The sequence below is a fragment of the Biomphalaria glabrata genome, chromosome 14 (assembly GCF_947242115.1).
Source record: "Biomphalaria glabrata chromosome 14, xgBioGlab47.1, whole genome shotgun sequence".
Taxonomy (NCBI): Eukaryota; Metazoa; Mollusca; class Gastropoda; family Planorbidae; genus Biomphalaria; species Biomphalaria glabrata.
Genome location: NC_074724.1, coordinates 20563055 through 20586003, shown reverse-complemented (window position 1 = coordinate 20586003; position 22949 = coordinate 20563055). Strand labels below are relative to the sequence as shown.

The following is a 22949-nucleotide window of genomic DNA, read 5'->3' as shown; positions in this document are numbered from 1 at the left end:
ATAAATACTATCGAATCCATCTTTTCCTACTGTATGTCTCTGTAAATAATGCCCACAATACTTCTATCACGTTTTCTGTTTTGTGCAGGACGCGTGGAAGGAGATGGAAGTGAGTAGAGTTCGACATTGGGACCTATGTGACGACAATCCGAAGCGCATATCACACGACCAGGCGTAAAGTTTGATAACAAATACCAATATTATAGCTTTAGTAGTAGTTGTCTCCTCGTTAAGTACACATTACATTATACCTGAAAGAATGTCTCTCCAATTGTATGAGCTTCAATTCGATAAGAAGCTGCTGTGGAATATTCCTTTTAGCCATTTGAAATGGATACTTTTCTAAATACTCATCTTGTCTCCTTTTTTTTTTTTTTAAATGGGTAACTATTTCTTTACTTACTTAGTCTTAGGTCCTCCCTCGCCGTTCGTCGTATAGAGCAGTAAGGTCTCTCCACAGAGATCGGCGACTTCCACAGCCTCTTTCCAGCCCAAGTCTTCTTTGAAGGCGCGACCCTTTTATCTAGTTTCTTACTCCAAAATGAAACACACATTCAAACCACTCGAAACAAGAATTTTGGGTAGAATTTTTTTGTTTTCATCGTATAAATTATGAGTTCAAAACTTTCTTCAGTGCATTTTTAGTGAAAAGATAGAAGTATACACATATACTGTTGTTGTTTTTTTTTTTAATTGTAACAAACTGTAGGCAGTGTTTTTACAAACTTTTATCAGTGGCGCTCCCCCCCCCCCTCAGCCTGCTGAAAACCTTGAGGAGAGCTGTATACTCCCACAGTGGCATCCGGGAGGGTTTTTAAGAATGTAAGGAAAAAGACAATAATATAATAATTTTATTTATAAAGCGCTGTTAACAAACAAAATGTAGGCTCAAGGCGCTGTTATAACATTACAAACACAAGAGCTAACATGACAAACTAATCTAAAAAAGTTTTAAACAGATAGGTCTTAATGTTCTTCTTGAAAGTTGAGTAGCATGTTGTCTGTCTGAGATCAATGGGGGTGAGTTCCAAAACCTTTGATCCGTGCACTGAAAAAGCCCGCAGACCTTAGCTCTTGAGGGAAAAACGTGGCACCACTTAAAGCGTTGAGTCCATTGAGCGTAAGACTCTCTGGGGGACATATGGAGTGATCAGTTCGCTAAGGTTTAGGGGCATTTATACATACACTGATGACAAAATGTGGCCACCTTGTCGATTCTTGCTTTCACAGGAAGCCAATGGAGCGTGCGCAAGAGCGTAGTAGCAGAATCTCGTCTTGTTTTTCTAAGGACTATTCGAGCGGCATTGTTCTGAATACGTTGCAGCTTGGCTATTTTGTCATCGGGTATACCTGCTAGCACGGCGTTGCAGTAGTCAAGGGGGAGAGAATGAATGCCACAGCTAGCTTTTTTGTTGACTCCGTTGTCAGATATGGTCGGATCTGATCTAATCTGCGCAGCTGCAGATAAAGACCCTTGCAGAGTTTTTTTGTGTAGATTTAGAGCTAAAACTAGGGCTAGATCTAGCTGGATCTATGTCTAGTTTCTATGACAAATGACAATGGAGATATTAATTTTTATTTGCGAGAGGAAATTCTTGTCAAGTCATTTGTACAAGATTGTATCTTAAAGTAGGTCAAGAATTTTTTTTTTCGTGTTGCCAATTTATTTAATTTTGTAAGAAGAATAAATCTTTTTTAGTTTCTGTTTGTTACAATGTAACATGTTATTAATTTTGAATGTATGGATAAGGTTAATAATTATTATTTAAAAAAATATAAGTGTACGCTAAATGAATATATGGAGATGCTGTGGCTGAAGGGTAAAGCACTTGGAACCGAAGCACTTGGAACCGGAAGTCCCGTGATCGAATCCTGGTGAAGGCTCAAGGTGGACCACTTTGAGGGCGGATTCTGAGTTTGTGTTTCCAAACAAACTGTCTTTGTAACCTTGTTTAAAACCCAACAATTTTAGCAATATCTCTGAATACTGAAGGATTATTCTCCCTTGTTGGTATCAAACAAAATAATTGATTAGCAGTAATTAATTGATTAATTGGTTACTTTTTTGATGATTCATGTCTGGTCTATGCCAATGAATAATTGTGCGAAGTTTCAACTTGATCAGAGATTGGATCTGGGAGAAATAACCTGTACATACGTTTACCAGACAGACAGAGTGAGTCGATAATCTTGATATAATCTTTGTAAAAATGTGGTATTAATTTTGACTCTAACTTTTCTATGTGTTTTAGTATTTTTAGTTTTTAAATATAAATTTAAGTTACTAATAATAATACGGTACTGCATCAGAACTGCAACATCACCAGAAAATTCCTCAGTGGACACTGCTAAAGGGACTACAATGAATTTTGTTTCTCTTTAACGAAACTCGACCCTGGCAGCGTCAGAGAATGAATACTCGTTCGTTTCTAACATAATTATAATAGTAATAATCTTTATTATCCATCTTATGAGAGAACTAAGCTGGTTTACTTGGAGATATATCTTAATTAGGGGGGCTGAAAACAAGCCACACTTCTGCACGGGTTCTGAGTTAGTTTCGTTTTTCTATTTGTAAATTAGGATTTAGTGTTTTATGTAATATAGTTACTTTAGCCCATTAGCGTAAGACTCTCTGAGGGACATATGGAGTGATCAGTTCGCTAAGGTTTAGGGGCATTTCATTGTTATATATACACTGATGACAAAGTGTGGCGACCTTGTAATCGATTCTCGCTTTCACGGGAAGCCAATGGAGCGTGCGCAAGAGAGTAGTAGCAGAATCTCGTCTTGTTTTTCTAAGGACTTTTCGAGTGGCGTTGTTCTGTATACGTTGCAGCTTGGCTGTTTTGTCATCGGGTATACCTGCTAGCACGGCGTTGCAGTAGTCAAGGGGGGGAGAATGAATGCCACAGCTAGCTTTTTTGTTGACTCCGTTGTCAGATATGGTCGGATCTGATCTAATCTGCGCAGCTGCAGATAAAGATCCTTGCAGAGCTGACTTATGCATGGGTCGAAAGATAGTGTTGAGTCGAAGAAAACTGCAAGGTTCCGCACCACATGGACATAAGGAACCTGGCAGTTCGTGATAAAAAGAGAATCTGTGCTCTCGGTATGTTGTTCCGAGTGCCAATCTTAATTATTTCTGTCTTGTCTTCGTTCATCTTGAGCTTATTCTCAACCATCCAATCGCTCACCCTTGCAACGGTACCACTGATTTTCTCTGCCAGATGCGACACCTCTGAGGGTACTGAGGAATCGTATAACTGTGAGTCATCGGCAAAGAGGTGGTATAGGATGCTGGCCAAGGTTGGCCGTATGACACCGCTGAGTGGGTATGTATACATAGTAAACAGTACTGGGCCTGGGGTAGTCCGTACTTCAATATTCAGTTTGCTGATTCTTTCCTGTTGACAACGACACTTTGGGTGCGTTCAGGTAGGATCCAAGCCACTTTAGGACGATTCCTGCTAAACCAAAAGTAGCAGAGAATCTGGCCATCATAATTTCATGGTTTAGAGTATCAAAGGCTGCGGACAAGTCCAGCATGGAAAGTATTGATATGTGGCCTATGTCGGAATTGTGAAGTCATTTAGTACCTTGATCACTGCTGTCTCTGTGCTACGGCACTTCCTATATGCAGATTGAAATTCTTCCAAGAGACAGTACTGTTCAAGATGAGAATGAATTTGCGCTAACACTATTGCGCTCCAGAACCTTTGACAGCGGAAGATATGATACCGGGCGATAGTTTTTTTTTAGACATTCCGGGTCAAGACTGGATTTCTTTAATATGGGCCTGACAAGTGCATGCTTAAATTGCTGTGGTAAAATGCCTAAAGTCAGTGTAGAGTTCACAATGTTAATAATTGTAGGTACTAGCTCATCTAAACATCCAAGGAGCAAGGAAGCTGGAATGGAATCAAGGTCACATGATTTATTTGACAATTTTAAAATAGTACTTTTGACATAATCTTCCGAGACACACTGAAACTCGCCAAAAGGAGAATTTTGAAACATTGAAGAGTGGTCAAGCTGTGATGAGAGGGATAGCATGTCATTTCTGATCTGCTCAATCTTGCCAATGAAGAATCTAATGAAGGAATCAGGGAGTTCAGATACTGGGATAGATGACGTCAAACGTTCGTTATTTGCTCCCCCTAACATTGCAGCGGTGATCCTAAATAGCTCCTTTGAAGAATCAGAAATTTCGATTTTTTGTCGAATATGACTAGCTTTTGCGTCTCTAATCATGCGGTTCACCTAGTTTTTTTCTTTGATGTAGATTTGTCGATGTATCGTCAGACTTGTCTTTTGAAATGCACGTTCCGCACGTCGGCGAATAAGTTTGACGGTCTTTATGTCTTCCGTCATTTAGGGTGCAGATGGCCTGAGACAAGAAGTGCATGGCTATCCAGCAAATTTTTCTAGCAAGAATTTTATTGCTGAGAACGTCTGTGTTGCTATGTTGCAACAGCAAAGAGGTCACCTCCATTTTGAATGAGGCAATGTTAATGGCCTCCTAATAAACAATAAATAACATTAAACTGAAAGACAGTTATAACGATTTTCGGGTTTTGTTTTGCATTAATATTTCCACAATGTTTAAAATTCAAATGTTTATTAAAGCTTGTTCGTTTCTTTTTTTTTGTTTTTTTTTTTCAAAAAATGTTGTTTGTATACATTTATATTTCGTTAATAAGAAAAATTGGAAATACAGCAAGTTTCATCCTCACTCTCAAGGTCTAGGGGAACGCTAAAAACTGTATCTTTTTTTATGCTATTAGGATTAGGTTGTTTTTTTTCCAGCCAATCTCTGTGTTCAGGTTGCAAATCTATCAAAACCAGTTCTTAGTGAGCGACTAGGACAGTGGTTCTCAACCTTTTAAGCCCGGCGACCCCTTTTTACAATCCCCCACTCTGCTGCGACCCCCTCCACACACACATACAGCAATAGAAGAATAGACAAAAACAATCCATATTTTCGATGGTCTTAGGCGACCCCTGACAAATCGTCATTCGACCCCCAAGGGGGTCGCGACCCACAGGTTGAGAACCCTTGGTCTAGGAGGTAAAAGGAACGAAATTTCATGGGAATCCGTACAACACTTAATGAAATCTTTTAATCAGTCAGTCTGTGGTGTTTTGCGTTTGTAATAAAGATTTACCTTGTTTTTTGTTTTTTTTTAATTTTGCTGTAATTTCCGCAATCGACTTAAATGTTATTTTATATTCATTTGAGTGTTCGATGAATAAAAAGACGTACATGAACATTTTGCTCATCTTTATGTAAAAATCGTTAGCTAGACTGCTAGAATTAATTCGGGGTATTTTTTTCCTTTTATAAATTTTTTTTATCATATATTAGATGTTATGGACGAAGTGATTGCTCTTACAAAAAGTCATCAGCTTCATAAAGGAGAAATTGATTAAAAAAAAACAAAAAAAAAACTTCTTTTATGTTATTTGTTTCTTTCCAGGTAATGGAAACTAAGAATATGTTGTATTTGGTCTCTGAGTATGCTCCTAATGGGGAAATATTTGGTAAGTACACAATCTGTAATAATATATCAATATCCATCCGCTCATCTATCCATATTCTATCTTGCTCTTAAATATATATTTTATTCTATTAACTTAATAGACACTAGAATTTGCTTGCCCAAGAAATGTATGCGTTAGCGTAAAGTTGTGACAAGTGAGCCTTTCATTATGCTCTTGCTCTCCATGTGGATCTATCCAGCACTCTTTGCAGCACTTCCTCATTAGTTATTTCATCTTGCAACCTTATTTTAAGAATCCGCCTTGGAGGTGGAAGATATTCAGTTTTTTTTTTTTCTGACAAGGTGAACCGTATTTTATTATGGTATAGAAGAATGCTCATCACACAGGTCCGTATACTAAGACGTATTGTCCCACACTCTTTTCGTGCCATGGCTATCCTGTTGTTGATGTCTTTCCACGCGAAATTCAAATACCACTAATTCACTGATTTATTCTGAAATTTTTGTTAAGCGCCGAACAGATTTACATAAAATTTGGCACACCCATTCTTCTCACCTCTTAGTTGTTTGCTAAGAAACAGTTTTGATAGGTTCGCATTTTAAGCACAAAAATTCTCTAATAAAACTTTATACGAACAATGTGATTTTTTTCTCCTAAAATTAGGAAAAATATGCATGTTCCACAATCCGCCTATATATGGGGGTAGCCCAGGCTGTTTGTGATGGTCGTTGTTTTGGGGTTGGATCACTGGGAAGCAACTCCAAGTCCCAGTTCAATCTTTTGACGACAGGAAATCTTAACTTTACTAATGGAGCACTAACATCCTCTCCAAAGAGACTCTACACATATGTGTAGTAATAAATAACTTTATTAAAACTATAACTTATTTACACTAGTAGTACTATGTTGATCAGTGGTCTTCAACAGGGGGGCGCTAGCGCCTCATGAAGGACGTTTTCGTGAAATTGGGGGCGCTGGGAGCCAAAGGGGCGGTAGTGAGGCGCTGGGCACAATAGGGGGCGGTAAGGGGGCGCTCGCTAAAAAGGGGGAAAGAAGAAACTAAAGGTGCACTGAAACAAAACAAATTAAATAATTCTTCAAAAATAAAGCTGGCAAACTAAATATAGTCAAATTATAGTTAGCTTGCTTCTAATTTAAGAACAGAAACAATGTTAGAATTTGAGTTCGGGAATCCCATTTTCTATTTTAATTTCTTACTCTATTGCTGTAATCAGAGGGCATGTCTTGTCCTTAGATCTTGCGCACGTAAACATTTATGATTTGATTAACAAACTAGATAATACGCGTTTTAGATTATATTTTTTTTATCTACATATTTTAATATATTGATATGTAAATGTTAAAAAACGTTAAAGCTAACTTTCAAATAGAATAATTTAACCTTTTTTTTAAACAAAAAACATTGACAGTGTTGTTATGAAAACTCGCTGGTAAGTAAGGAGATATATATAATAAAGAGTTTTAGTGAATTGCCACCAGATAAAAAGTATTCCAAAGTTCTAATTTGAATACTGCATTTTCAGATGAGGTTATGAAACCATGTCGGCTTCACAAACATATAGACATATCCAAAAATAAAGTAAGAATATCCATGAACAATTATAAAAATCTAATATTCAAACAATATAAAACAAAACGGCAAAATAAGATATGTTTTAGTGGCCTCTTAGAAAAATGCATAGACTTAAGTCTTATGATATTGTTTGAAAATTGATTAATACTAAATAAAAAATTTTCAAAACACATCTGTTACACAAAAAGACTTTTTTTTGTTAGTGATGAAATATTATTTTAAAGTTGTCTAGTTATGTAGCTTATGACGATATATAGGGAACCATCAGTGGTTGGATGCTACAATCGCTTCATAAATAATATAGAATCAATAGCAGATCTATCAACTATTCACCTTGTGAATTATTGATACACAGGCAACATCTTAATAAAAGTTTAGCCCGCAATTTCATTTCTATTTGAATCTAATTATAAAAATTGTAAATAAAATACAAATTCATGCTGAAAATAAACGCATCTTTCAACAGTTTTGCGAAATAAATGATGAGCAACATGTTATACACTTGTTTTAAACTGAATTTCGCTGGATCTCGAAAGGGGCTTGTTATTGCTTGCTTTGTTAAGCTCTTAAATACAATTATTGAATTTTTGGTGAGAAACAGGAAGATTCAACGATTGGCGATGACTTAAAGCAGGCTAAAAAAAAATGTTTTACATGGTAGACAGCTAACGCAAATGAATGAAACCAACCTCCGCCTGCAGGAAAGAAATTGACTTTCATTGGTTATATCATTCTCCTACAAAATTATGTCTTCAATATAAAGAATGTTAACATAGGAGGCACAACAGAGATATGGCTGTACTTAAATGTTTCAGTAAAATTACAAAACTGTGGTCGAAAATGGAATTATGTTTTAGCTTTTCCACCAACATACATGGTTAACTTAGATTTCGTGCTAACATACCAAATGAATAAGCAAAGAAATAGACTGGATGTAGCCACTAGAAGGAGACCTGCGCTTTGCTTTGGCTAATTAAAGCTTGAAATTTCTAATATTGTCAGACTGCAGGAGACACAAGGTTCCCATTAGCTTAATTTCATTTTGTAGTGAAATCAGCAATATTAATATTTATATTAAAAATGAAACTAAATTTACAATTTAACCTAAAAACAGTATGCCATAAAATTCAATAATTTAAAAAGATTTGAAAGAAAGTCATGACAATGAGAGTAATTTTTGTGTATAATCACTGCAAATTATTTGACATAATTTTTTTATAATGATGATAATGGCAATGTCTTCGATTCCGAATATTAAGGCTGAGTGCAGTGTTTCACACAACTACGCAAACCAAGTTGCGACCTGCATATTTTCCCGAATTTTTCGCAGACAAAGTCGTCTGCTGTTTTCTTTCCCTCTTTTGCGCATGTCTTCAATAATGGCTTTTCTTTGCGTCTCAAATGTTTGTCCCGCAGCTTTTGTGAGAGCTCTCCAACTGTCTCTCTCAGAGACCATCTGCTGCCAGAGAATGCTGCCAGGTACTTTCCTCTATGCCAGTGAGGGCGAAATGGCGCCTGAGTGGATATTTATAGTGTTTACGGGGGGCATCTATGGCGAGCTTAGAGGAGGACGGCGTTACAAAGAAGATCGCCTTTGGCATGCGGTCGTCTTCCATGTGGGATAAGTGTTATTGACATCATAAAAATTAATAAATAAATGACAGTTTGTTCAAATTTGCCTTCTCACGCTACTTTATACGTGTTTTTCTTAGAGGGATGGCGCTGGCGGATTTTTTAAAAGAAAAAATACGAAAAGGGGGCTGTAGGCCAAAAAAGGTTGAAGACCATTGATGCAGATCATCAAATAACTCTAAATACAGCGTCAGTGTGAACTCAATCTAGTATATATCTACCATAAGAAAAAAAACTTTCCTACTAAATAACTCTCGACTTACTCAACTATAGTCTCCAGTTACTTACTCTCTCAGAGTCTAGTCCTCTACGAACTAAAAATTGACACATCTCATCTACCCTTACACACAATCACGTGGACCTGTCGACCACAATCTCAATTATTTGATGTTGTCTTCCCCTCGCTTTCTTTGTCTTGTCTTCCTGGTACCTCAGAAGGAATGTATTTGCAAGGCCAGAGGACTTTGTTATACGACCATAAAGTTTTTGTTTACTTTTTTCGACAGGGGTCAGCAGGTCATTGCCCGATTGCTAATGTGATTCTGTTTCTAAATTCCTCATTTGTGATGCGGTTTTTGTAGGTGAGAGCTAGGATCCTCCTATAGCATCTCATTCCATTGCTAGGATTCTCCACTTTAGTTCTGCGGTTAGCGTCCAAGATTCACAAGCATGCAAAATTGAGAAGCTGAAGAATAGTTGGAGAATATATGTAGGACTATTTTTTTTTAAAGGGGAATGGACTTGGATTAAGGTGGAGATAAGTGCTAGAATTCACAATCGAAGCGGCTGCAGTTAATTGTGTGTGTGGTAAAAATACATTATGAAATGTAGATATAGAGCTTGATCTGTTCTAAATCCAAAATTAAAGGTCAAAGAATTGTTACAGTTAATATGTAGGCATATTTTAAGTGTGGGTTCTACTGAACAATGCAATGACCAAAAAGCGTGTGGTTTGGAGTGGGAGAGGGGTGATCTCATTGGAAGATACAAAATTAAATGCGGGCCTGCTGAAAATGCATTTTTATTAGGACTACAACTGTTAGGCCAAAGAAGTGTTTTTGTGTAGTCTAAATTAGCGGCTTGCAGGCATTTCGTTGAAGGACAAGAAGAGACAAAACAAGAAACAAAAATTTTAAAAAACTTTTTAAAAAATCTTATATTATGCCTAGTTGTATCAGTAGTTTGAATCAGTTCTATTAAATGTGTAATAGAACTAGACTAGCGATAATAAATCTTGTCGTCCACTTTACCGTGTATGGATGTATGCAAACGCTCTTCAAAATGGACACTAGTAGCTTGGAAAAAGTGGCACTGAATAGATCCACATGGAGAGAGAGCATGAAGGAAGGATCCTGGATTGCAGATGCCATACACAACAGCAGCAGAAAAAAGGGTGAAAATGCAACGGCTGGTCATTACACATGCCCAACCTGTGACCACAGCTGTGTATCAAGGATTGGCCTCTTTAGTCACACAAGAAGTTGCAAAGGGAAAAGATCATCTCTGAAGACATAAAATGCCACAGAGAGATTAGAAATATTTAAGCGCAATTTCATGCTTTTAGCATGGACCAGTTGGAAATGGGAGGGGGGGGTATCTGGGTGATTGCTTTTGAAAAGCATTTATATAAAAAAAAAGGTGAACGACCTGAATTCAAACTCGAGGGCAAAAGCCTCTTCAAACAAATACATTAATCACTGTGCCTCTGAAGTGCTTATGAAAATAGAAGTTTTTTTTATAGTTATGTATTGTTAGTTTCAAACTTTTCTCTCTACAAAGTATAAAGGGGACTAATTCAACTTATACCACCTCATCAGTCAAATACAATTTTGTTTCATTGTTCGAGATAATAAAAAAATATAATTTACTATCAATAGTTAATTAACTAATGTTAATTTTTTTTTTCTTTTTTCTTGTTTTTTTGCAGGTAAAAGAAATAGTTGAGCAAAATTTCAGCTTGATTCGAGATTGGGCATGGGAGAAATAATGTGTAGAAACTTTTTACCAGACAGACTGAGTGATTTGATATTAAAAAAAAAAAGGGGGGGGGCAAATTTTTTTTTATAATTCAAAGGTTAAAAAAAAAGTGTGATTGAAGGGAACGTTTTAATGCCGGCTATTCGATTGAAGAATTCAAAAATAGTGTAACCAAGTACTAATTGAACTGTACGGGGATGTAAGCTAGAAGCGGTTATACAACATTTACAAATATCCGCGTATAAGCTGCGCCATTCCTCATGAAACCATTTGATGTATCATTAGTAGTAATTGTAACGCTCATCTGATTAAGAACGCAACTGACTTCAGAATCAATACAAGATAGATCCTAAATAAAGAGATTAGACTTGTGCTGAAATTCAATGCATAAGCCATATAAAAACGTCAATTTTTCAAAAGATGTTTTCAGTATTTACACTTCAGCAATAGTAGAATGATTTCAGTTACAGCATATCCTTGCTTAAAATATTCCGACAGCCGTGAAGCACCTTCACACTTATGTATTGGGATCTACCACAGTGCTGTGCTTTGACGTGATATTGTCAGTTGACGTCAGCACAGTGCTGTTCTTTGACATGATATTGTCAGTTGACGTCAGCACAGTGCTGTGCTTTGACGTGATATTGTCAGTTGACATCAGCACAGTGCTGTGCTTTGACGTGATATTGTCAGTTGACAGTTGATGTCTGCACAGCTCAACCCTTTCCACAAGTTGAAATAATATTGTTACATTAACAGCTTCGATGCATATGCTTTAGAAACTTTGATATGTGTATGTGAATTAAGGTTTTCAGGTTAGGATTAGCTAGTTTAATGAGCAGAGTTTGATTGAGTTTAGGGTTAAGAAAGGTGTATCAAAGATTTTGAAGTAGCTTTAGGGAATGAAATATGATCAAACTAGTCCTAAAAATGTTTAATCAACAGCAATTTTTTTTTTTATAGAACTTACACCAACCATGATATCTGTTTTTAGTGACTAGATATGTCCCAATGAAATGAGCACCAAGTCAATTTGACTGTCAGTTTTACTCACTTGGGAGACTATGACAAACATAGGTCAAAAGTACTCTCCAATAAATGTGACACTTAGATATAGGAATCAATGAAGAAAAATATCCACTCCCAAAAACTAATCAACCCAGTTTATTTAGCATTGATGAACATTTGTCTCTTAGTCTGCAACATTAGTGATTCAGTTGAAGCTTTGTTCCAGATAGTTCTGTCCTTGCAACTCTGATATATATATATATGGAAAAAAGGTTTCCAAAATCGGCAATAACAATTAAATTTAGACACTGCCTAGAGTCCAAACGGTTAAAATTGATTCCTCCCACCCCTATAATTATGTTTATTGTTAGAACTAGAGAAGATAATCAAAGAATGTTGTATGTGTGCAGCTTGTTTTTATGTAGCACCTTGAAGATCATTCTCTCTTCAGACTCTTAGTCAATCAGATGATCTTGTATTGACAGTTTAAAAATAAGCAAAATAAAAAAATAAAAAAACAACCACCTATATTAAGTGTATCCATTAGTTTTTATCAGTCATCATGTAATAGATCTAGACTAACAATAATAATATATCTGTTTGATTAGAAATTTTTTTTTTACCAATTGGGGTATCTGGGTGACTGCTTTTTAAATGTATTTTTTTTTTAAAAGGAATCAGCCTGAATTCGAACTTGTTTGCTAAAGCTTTCTCAGGCTTCTCAAGCCAACATGATGACTACTACTAGCAAAGAGTCTATGAACATAGAAGATTGTATAGTTGTCTATTGTTTCTATTTCATGTTTCTGTTCACTAAGCTGTACAAACCAGACAGACAGAGTGAGTTGATATAAGCTTTGTAAAAAAAAAACGGGGTATGGGGGAGATGCTTATGCCAGATCTCAACTATTTTAGTGGACTGAAGGCATCATTAGTGGGAATATCAGCAAGCATTCAATGAATAAAAGAACACCACTTTCATTTTGAATACAATAATAATTTTTGTTGTTGGTATTTATTTACTTTAGAAATGTAAAAATTGATAATCAAGTTAGATATCATGCATTAATGTAATTTCAATGCTCTTTTGTTTAATAGATTACATTGCCCAGCATGGTAGAATGTCTGAGCCAGAAGCCAGAAAAAAGTTCTGGCAGATTTTATCAGCTGTTGAATATTGTCACAATCATAGAATAGTCCATAGAGATTTGAAAGCAGAGAATTTGTTGTTAGATGCCAATATGAATATCAAGATAGCTGGTGAGATATTTTTTTAGCTCTCTTTTACACAGTTAAAATTTTGTGGATATACCTTAAATACCCAATACACACAGTAAGATACTTTAAAAAAGAGTTACAATAGGATCTGTTGCTTAAGCTAACTTTGGTTGTTTCTTAGATTTTGGCTTTGGTAACTTTTTTGAACCCAATGAGCAGTTAGCCACTTGGTGTGGTAGTCCTCCTTATGCTGCTCCAGAAGTTTATGAAGGAAAGAAATACTTAGGACCTCAAATAGACATCTGGGTAAGTTTCTGAGTCATTGGTTAGATAAATCTTTTTCATCATTTGACTGATATAGTTAAAAACCAGTAATTACAGTTGCTAGACTTGAATTTTGTTACTGAATAAATTTCTGAATTTTATAATTTTTTTAAAGTCTGTTCCCATTCACTGTTATCAAACCATAGGAAATTCAAGCATCCTGCATCTACCAATCTTAAAGAGCAGTCAATTGTCCTCTTGGAATTTAAAGCCAGCAATCACATTTAAAAAAAAAAAAGGGTGAAAGTCAGTGAGAATTAACATTTCTGCTAAGCTGGTGATGCTCCTAAATATGACCACTATGTATTGCCTATGCAAATCAATGCAGAAAAAAAAAAACTAGACACAAAGCAAGTGTGAAATCTTAAAAATATCTTCCAGAACAGCTTATTAGAATTATATGTACTATACTAAACAACACTAATTTCAAGCTGATTCATGGAGTTAATAAGAATGTTATTAGGCATGAATTGTAGATAATGTGTCAAATGACAAATAATTGACTGGATCCAAAACTTGATTGAGGCTGTTAAAAAAATAACTCTAACACGTCTTCTTTACTGTGAGTCTTAAATGTGCACTTTTACTGATGATATGCAAGGTAACTTATTTATGTTCCAGAGTCTAGGAGTAGTGCTCTATGTTTTGGTTTGTGGAGCCCTGCCATTTGATGGTGCCAATCTACAAGTCTTAAGAGACAGAGTTCTCTCTGGACGTTTTCGGATCCCTTATTTTATGTCTTCAGGTAAGAAACATTTTTAAGTAACATGCTTTGCTTAGTCAGAAAGAATTAAAAGCAAAAAGAAAATACTGATAGAGTTTTAAAATAAGAATTAAAGAAACGATAATGGAGACCTAGACATCATAACAGAATAAAACATTTCCTAATTGATTTGCTTTATTGGTTTCAATATTGATTTATGTCCTTAGAATGTGAGCATCTTATTCGAAGAATGCTGGTGTTGGAGCCTAGTAAACGTTACAGTATTGTTCAGATACAGAGTCATAGATGGATGCAGATGGAAGGTGGCTACCCAAAGTCTGCTCCCCCATCTCCTATAATTGGATACAATGCTAGTTGTGGGGAATTCAATGAACAAATCCTGAGAATCATGCAGAGTTTAGGAATAGACCAAAAGAAAACTATGGAGGTCAGTGCATTCTGTTCAAAAATCCAAGTTTTTGTTTCTTTGAATAGGTATTCATCAGGTGAATGCTTTGTTTTGGTCTAGCTGCTGGTTAAAGAAGGGTAGTATTGAGTAATTGAAATATTTATTTATTGAAACTGAAATGAAAATGGCTTAAATTGCTGTAGTGGTAGCTCTATTTCCTTTAAATTTCAAATTATTGTGTGTTTAAAATTCTTAGTGCAAGCTTGGATCATTGAGATGTATTGAAAGTAATGTCTATTATCCTAACCTGTATTTTTCTTTTTACAGGCATTACGTAAAGATGCTTATGATCACTACACAGCCATCTATTATTTGTTGCTAGACAGACTGCGACACCACAGAAGTAGTTTTCCTAATGATGGAAGAATAGATGCTCGAAGAAGACGTCCTAGTACTATTGCAGAACAAGCAATGCTACAGAACATACCAGGCCGGCCATTGATAGGAACCACCAAACATGGTGGCTTTTCTAGAACTGTTGATACACCTCATGCTCACAGGAGTGATCCATTGAATGAAGTGGATGTAGTTCCCCAGCCTCCAACAGTCCCACCTTGTATGTCTGAAATTGTACCCCAGTCTTTCCTCAAGTCACCAGCAGTTCCACAAGGAAGCGTTATTACAACCTCTATTGATGAAGGTGTAGAGGTGGACTTACTAGACAGAAGAGACTCTGATGTTGACTCAATTGTTGGTAGCAGCAGTGCCAGTTACCGAACAGGTGGATCATTCTCTGGACTGGGCATGAGCCAGCGATCTAGCATGTCAAGTGGTTGTGGACACAACCAAAGTGCCACATCTATCAATCTATCTCCATGTACAAGTGTAGACTCTAGTCTTGGTGTGGACTTCTCTCAACAAGGATCCACACAGTTTAGTGCTGCTGTACTAGCTTTCAGTCAGGAAGGGAATTACATCAGCTCCAGAGGCAGTGGTAAAATGAGTCAAGCTCATGATAATCCACATCAGCATCTTCTGTCTCTATATCCAAGCTCTATGTTAACTCATCTCACAAACACTAGTGGTTGCAGTATGCCCAGACATGGACGCTACTCAATCAGTGGCCCTTCAGGGAGTCCTTCTGCCATGGCACTCAGACCAGATATGGCTATGGGAACCCAGTTCCTACAGGTTTGTCTTGTAACAATTAACTATTTCAATTAAGATAGAAATTAGTAAATGGCTTCCAGTTAAATCCCTGGAACAAAGCTTTTGTGCAGTCTGTCTGTCCTTAAGTCATGTATAGGTGTCACAAAGTAGAAGCACTATTAATAATCTGATGTAACAATTGTCTTTTTTTTATCTCTAAATAGGTGCAAAAGCTAATTTCGGTCTTTAGAACTAAATCCTTTTATTAGTACAATTAGATATGCAATGCACAATTTTTTAAGCATAAGCTATTTTTTAAATGATTTTGAATAATAAATCTTTCTTAGTATAATATTATTACTATTTTTTTTGTGCTCTTTCTTTTTTTTAAAATAATATTTTATTAAATTTTGATAGTTTATCAAAATAGTATCTTCGAAAATAGTGTATTTAAAAATTATAAATGTTTTTTTATGCATAAAAAAAATATGCATTGTATGCATGCATTAAAAAAACAAAACAAATTTCATAATCACTTGTTTTTTTAATCTCCATGTCTGCATGTAAAACAAAACAAAAAAATAAACAATTTTCATGGAGGATGATAGTTCAATGTTCAAAGGTTTCTTGTAGTTTCTGTTAATTCAAAGATATGGTTAGCTCTTTATATTGTTATAATTCTTGTGGTATATGTGTGGTCAGCCTATGTAAATCACCCCAGCTCAGTGCTACACAAGTGGTCAACCGTGATGACGGTTCACCATGACGACAATCAACCACCACAAATGTTCTCTGCTATATCGTGCCATTCAAAGAACTAGGCCAAGCTTCATTTTTACATTTCCAACCGACAACCTTGAGACTCCACGAAACATCAGTCTGTTTATTAATTGTGCATATTTTATGGTTAATTATTAAGTTATGTAGTGGTAATTCATGTTAGTTAAATTTTTTATCGCATGCCCTCCTAACCCTTAGATTATGGATAAGTAATAGAAACTTAGGCTAAGCAGACATCTGAAGAAGAGTAGGAGGATAATGGAAATAGCGGCAATGAACTTGAGGCCATGAGAGAGGCAATTTGCTCCTGAATATTCTGATTTTTATCATACAAAGGCTACAATGATCAGCCACAATGTGTCAAATGTTTCAATGAGTAATCATCATCTTATAACAAATCATAATAAACATAGACAACCTGTTGATAACTATGAACGTGAAGCACAAATGTATGCAAATCAGTAGAAAATTATTAGCAATGTGTCAAAAGGGAATTAAAAAGCTCTAAAGGCTTCATATTATAGAGAGGCCAGTAGATTTTGATATAGCTGTACATGAGCTAATATTGGAATGGTGTGGTTAATAAAGAACTATTTCTACAGTCAGTGTTACATGTTGCCAATTGTACACAATTGGCTGTGATTTATTGGACATTAAACTGTTACATTATTTTGGTGACCTGAGTTTTTGAGTTAGTATTGTCGTGTGGAGCAGTTTGCAGAGAGCTTAGATAGTGAGTCATTACAATATTAACAATGACTAAGATGATAGCTCACTTATGTCAAAAAAAGAAAAGTATTATTGTTGTCTAATTTCTCCCTCATGTTTATTATGCTAAACAAAATATCAAAACCTGCCTTGCTTCTGCATTACTTACCAAACAACTGACCAACAAAGACCACACATGAACACATTTATCTTGTTTTTCTCTCAATTCGCTTCTGTTCTTGAAAATTTGTTAGTTTGAACGCCTTTTTTTCCCTTCAAGTTGTCTTTTTTTTTTTCAAACAAAATGTATCATCTAAGTAAGGTTACAATGGTAATCATTGTACTTTGATATCAATAGCTAAGATTTTGTCTTTCTGTATTTTTGTTTGGATATTATATTTTTTTTATACTGGTTCTTTAAATACTACACAAAGTCAAGTTAACTTACAGAATTTCACAAATTTAACTGTAGAGCACATTTCTTATTTACTGCTATGACTTATATTGAAAATAATGTTTTAAACTATTTAACCTAAAAACACTATGTGTAAGCCCCTAGAAAGTATTGGATTTATTTATGTGAGAAAGATTGAATGTTTGAGTTTTAAGGCTGCAATTGATGAAAAAAATTATATATACAGATTTTTACTTTAAAAATAATATATTTAATATACTTATACTAATTGTATTTTTAATAATAAATTATAAAAGAAGAAAAATTGAGTGCAACCTGAATAGTGGCCATATACAAAAAATGTAAAACAACAAACACAAATATAAAAACACATTACTGGAAATTAAATAATGCAAAACCAGTTACTGAAGGCATATTTAACAAATACAACTTGATTCTACCATTAATTCTCTTTTTTCAGGTGAACCATGAAGAGCGTCAGCCACAAATACCCGAAGAGCTCTTACAGGATAGAACTCAGACACGTTCACCTGTCAACTTTCGCGAAGGTCGCAGGGCATCTGATGGTCTTGTGGCACAGGGTATCATAGCATTCAAACAGAAGCTGAAGGAAAGTATGAGAGCTCAAGGAATGTTGGAACTAAGACAGGAACACCAACAACTGCAGGTAGTTTAGAATTCTTTTAAGCAAGAACATTTTTTGTTTTTGCTGCTGCTCTCCTACTGGCTTTAGCATCCTTTGAGTGCAAGTATCAATTGCAAGGGGGCCACACTTTGTTATCAGTGCTTCTATAATGGTAAATTCCCTGATAACTTTGTGAAGTAATTATGGATTAATGCATTACTAATTTATTTGATTGTCTGAGGAAAGTAGTTTGTTTTTTTAAACCTACTTATTTACCAAATGTCTGTTTTTTTCAGGTCAACAAATGTATTCATTGGATTAAATGTACTATCCAGTTCTTTGTACTGTAAAGATTATTATTTGAGTAGTTCTTTGTGTATCTATTAGGATCACATTGCTACTTGATCATAGCTATAAACTCAATCTATCCTCCTGTATAGTACGATTTTGGTAGACATTATTTCTCCCACACCCAATCTGAGATCAAGTAGAAATTTGCACAAACATTTCTTATACCTGACAAAACAAGAATCAATTAACCAATTAGCTAATTAACTAATGTTAAAGAACTTTTTTGTGTGGTTTTGAACAAGGGATAGAAATAGTACTTAACATATATAGTGGTGTTTATATATATGTTGAATTAGTCCCCTTTATACCTTCTATAGAGAATCGGGTTGTCACTTAAAAGTTTTAAACTAACTAAAATAGCTATGAAACCTTCTCACTTTGCTGGCACAGTGGTTAGCGCATTGGCAAAAAAGCTATCACTGTAACCTTCACCCAGAACCCCCTTTTTCTACCCCCCCCCCTCCTTTTACCTTCCCAACTGGACCAAACTAATTGATAAAATTACACTTAATATAACCTTCCTTTTTTCAATAAGTATCTTTTATATTTCTCATGTTTTATCAATCTGCACAGAACATGTACAATCCAAAAACATCTGCTAACAACAGTTCAATAGCAGGCTCCCCAGCAATGAGCAGCCCAACTTCTACAACTACAGCCACAACTTGTACCATTACAACCATCATGTCAACTTCTGCAGCTAGCAAGCCACCTCCACCCCACCGCAAACTCTCAGCACCTCACCATGGATACCGTCAGTGGTCACTGGATGAACAGTCTCCTCAGAGGCGACGACCACTAATGAAGAGAATGAGTTTACCATCAGAAACATTTGACCTTCAACCTCACAGGTTACTAGCCTTGAAACAAGCCATTCAGGTTAGTTGCTAGAAAAAAAAACTTATAAAATTAAAAAATTTTGTTTGATTAAGTGCACATTTTTTGCAATCAATATTGTTAAAACTTTTGTTGACAAAAATTAATCTAAAGTTGTCCAAAATTGAAACAAAATAATTTCTGCTCAATAGGATACTGTCCTTTAGCTTTATAGGCTATACTGGTACATATCTCTTGTTTGGCTTGTAGGTAGAGGAGCAGTTAGTCAGAGCTACCAGTCAAGAGAATGTTGATCAAAGTCCTGCTGTTGGAACTGGAGATATTTCTACTGACCAGCAGAGACTTCAGCAGAAAAGACAAACCTTTCAGAAACATGGCCAGTTGGCCCAACAGTTTCAGCAGCTCAACCTAATGACTAACACTTGTGGTACAGCAATATATGGTCCACCTGTGAGTTATTGAATATAAAAAATTAAGGTTTACATTATAAATCTATTAATGCAAATATCCATCTCTCTTGGCCTTTACTTTCAATTTAAAGTATAAATTCAAAACTGTAATCTTCTTTCAAATAAATACAAAGCATTAATTCTGGAACTAGGAATCACTTTAAATAATATGATAATAATAAAGCTTGTCTTCGAGTCCGAAGATTAATGAGGAATGCAGTATTTCCAGTGGCTACTTTAATAATATACACACTACATAAAAGTACAATATAATTCATATTAAATTCTTTTACTCTAGCCGTCTCTGTTTTGAAAAAAATATCAAATTCTTTAAGTACTACCTCTTGCCCCCTTTCTAAAAATGTCCAAACTATTTTTAGAGCTTATGGAAAAACCATCATCATTTTAAATAAACTAGTCAACAGCATACAAACCATGACCTTGTGCTGCAAATATACATCTACAAATAAACTTACTACAATCACTGCTTTATGTTATATGGTATATTACCCCCCTGACCTCTTTAGCATTTGGTTAGAAATAAAAAATGGGTACATAACATACCAATATGAAATATAATAAATGAGTTTGATAATGAATGATAACATTATGTTACATTAATATGTTTTGATAATAATTATTTAGTCTAAATACTTAATGGTATTGAGTGTAATGACAAATTGCAAAAAAAATTAAATTAAACACATGATTACAACTATATGTATATATCTGTAACACCATAAAATAAAACAAATTAACAATTGTTTATATACATCTTGATAGAGTTTCCGCAAAAACATTTTTTTCCCCGGAATGGTCTTCACTTCAAATTGTTAACTCCAATGAGTCAATCGTCCTATTGCCATCTTCCTTGCATTTAAGAATGCTAATGGTGCCTGATCAATGAGTAGAGTGAAGCAAGCTCCTAGCAGATATGTTACTAAAATGTGAGATATCTAAAAACACTCTCCCTCTATTGTGGAGTATCTGGTTTCATCTGATGTAAGTTTCCTGCTAATGAAAAATACATGATGCAAAGTCCCTTGATATTCTTGCATGAGACATGCTCCTATGGCTGTAGAAGAAGCGCCTGTAACAAGATGAAATGGTCTGTTTCTATTTGGAAGTTTAAGAATACTGTCCTTAGAAAATGTGTCTGATCTTTCACATTGTCTGACTATATGGTTTTATTAGGTTTTCTTGGCTAGTGCTGACATAAGTGCTGATAGTTTGATATGGAACTTCTTAAATGCCATAAACGAGGTCTTGAACCCACAAAGTCAGGCTCATCCCTTCTACTAAATGCTGATTGGACAATCCTATTGACAGATAAGGAAGAAATCCTAAAACGCTGGGCAGAGCACTTTGAAAAGGTCTCAATACACCTTCCATTATGAATGAAGCGGCCATAGACAGGCTAAAGCAAGTACCAATAAATGAGAAAATGGATGACCTCCCAACGCTATAGGAAACCGATCTTCAGCTCGCAAGTGAAAAAGCTGACTCCATTCCCGCAGAGGCCTACAAATATGGTGGATTAGCCCTGATTGAAAGACTTCATGAGCTGCTCTTAATTATGTGGGAACAAGAGTCAATACCACAAGACTTTAAAGATACCACAATTGTCCAAGCGAAAAGCCAACTCCCAAATCTGCGACAACCACAGAGGAATATCTCTTCTCTCTATTGCATGCATCCTACTAAATCAGCTCATGCATCATCTAGAACAGAGATTCTCAACTTGGGGATTGAATGACATGGCATGAAGGCTCATGTTCAGAAAAGTGGAGAACCATCAGAGCCCTTCGAAGTATCAATCAGGGTAAAACAAGGCTGTGTCCTAGCACTAACACTGTTCAGTATTATGTTCTCTGCTCTGCTGACAGATGCATTCACAAATAGAAATAATAACGGGATAAATGTAAGGTATAGATTTTATGTTGGTTTATTTAACTCGAGGCAGCGCAAAGCAAATTCAGAACTAAAATAGCAGTAATCAGGGACCTATTTGCTAACCACTATGCCCTAAACGCCTGCTCTGAAAATGATCTGCAGAGCATCATCAGGGACTTTGCAAGAGCATATTCAGACTTTGGCCTCACTATAAACGCAAAAAAGACTCTTATATTTGTCTGCTCCAGGTAAAGCCTACTTGGATCCAAGCATCAAGATAAATGGAAAATTGCCAGAATTTTCCTAACATTTTGTCCACTTACCTAAAAAATTTTCCCAATATTTTTTTAAAATATAAAATATAATTTTGCTTATTTCTTGCTAAACAATGTGAACAAAAAATTATTTTAAAAAGCAGCATATCTAGGCATTCTGATCGCATGACAGGCCGGCTGCGTTAATGAACTTATCAGTAATGTGTCTACACCTTTCACCCATTTGTGAAGCTTGACCTATTATAAGCTATCTGGAAAAGATCAATGTCTAATCTTTCGTCTCAGAAGACGATATATTTTTCGTAAGTTAAAATTTGGAACTAGTAAAATCTGCCCATGTGAAGTTTAACCAGAGAATGCTGACCGTGTCTTTCAAACTGCATTCTTTATAAAGAGGCCTGAACAAGACACTAGCCCCAAAACACCCCATAGAAAGAAAACTATATGGAGAGCTCTCTGATTTGGAAACCACTGCACAGTTCATCTTGCATATTGGTCTGGTCTTCTGAACGCTCCAACATAATAATGAGAATGAGGAAGAAGAAGAAGAACTATTGGTAATTAATTATTTTGTTTGGTATCTCAAACAAGGAAAGAAATTGTACTTGACTGAAGTGGTGGTGTAAGCTGAATTAGTCCCTTTTGTAGGTCGCAGCTCTAAGCTTAAACAAACTATATATCACTAAACAATTTTCTCTAGTCATAAGTACCTCACTTCCAGAGTGGTTAGCATGTTGGCCCAATGGAGGTGTGAGCCACAATTTCAAATTCAGGTCGTTCACCCTTTTTTGTAAATACTTTTAAAAAATAATTATTGTAAAATCCACCTAGATATCCCTTTCCCCCCCCCCCCCCCCCCTCTATTTTCCCAACTGGTCCAGATAAGTGATAGAATCATAGCATATTGAGAAAGCTAAAAGCATGAAATTAGTGCTAAACTAAAACAATATCACAACAAATCACAATCACAACAAATTTCCGTAAGGATCAATAAAGCAGTCTTAGTCTTAGTAAACAATATTAATTGCACAAATTTATTGTTGTTATTCGAAATTTAATTACACGACTGATCTAAACTAATTCATACAATTACGCTT

The 22949-nt window shown here is 35.5% G+C and overlaps 1 protein-coding gene across 5 annotated transcripts in view; it reads left to right on the top strand.

Annotated features, from left to right (window-relative positions):
* LOC106052591 (serine/threonine-protein kinase SIK2-like) overlaps positions 1-22949 on the top strand; it is a 59067-nt gene that overhangs the window by 31974 nt on the left and 4144 nt on the right. For 4 of the 5 annotated variants that reach the window (XM_056010752.1, XM_056010753.1, XM_056010755.1 and 1 more), the window contains 9 exons: positions 5481-5544; positions 12815-12976; positions 13116-13240; positions 13880-14003; positions 14189-14409; positions 14698-15561; positions 17883-18089; positions 18972-19277; positions 19485-19685. In XM_056010752.1, coding sequence (XP_055866727.1) covers positions 5481-5544; positions 12815-12976; positions 13116-13240; positions 13880-14003; positions 14189-14409; positions 14698-15561; positions 17883-18089; positions 18972-19277; positions 19485-19685 — 2274 coding nt within the window. Of the gene's footprint in view, positions 1-3230; positions 3336-5480; positions 5545-12814; positions 12977-13115; positions 13241-13879; positions 14004-14188; positions 14410-14697; positions 15562-17882; positions 18090-18971; positions 19278-19484; positions 19686-22949 lie in introns of all 5 variants that reach the window. The other variant, XM_056010756.1, reaches the window with a different exon arrangement.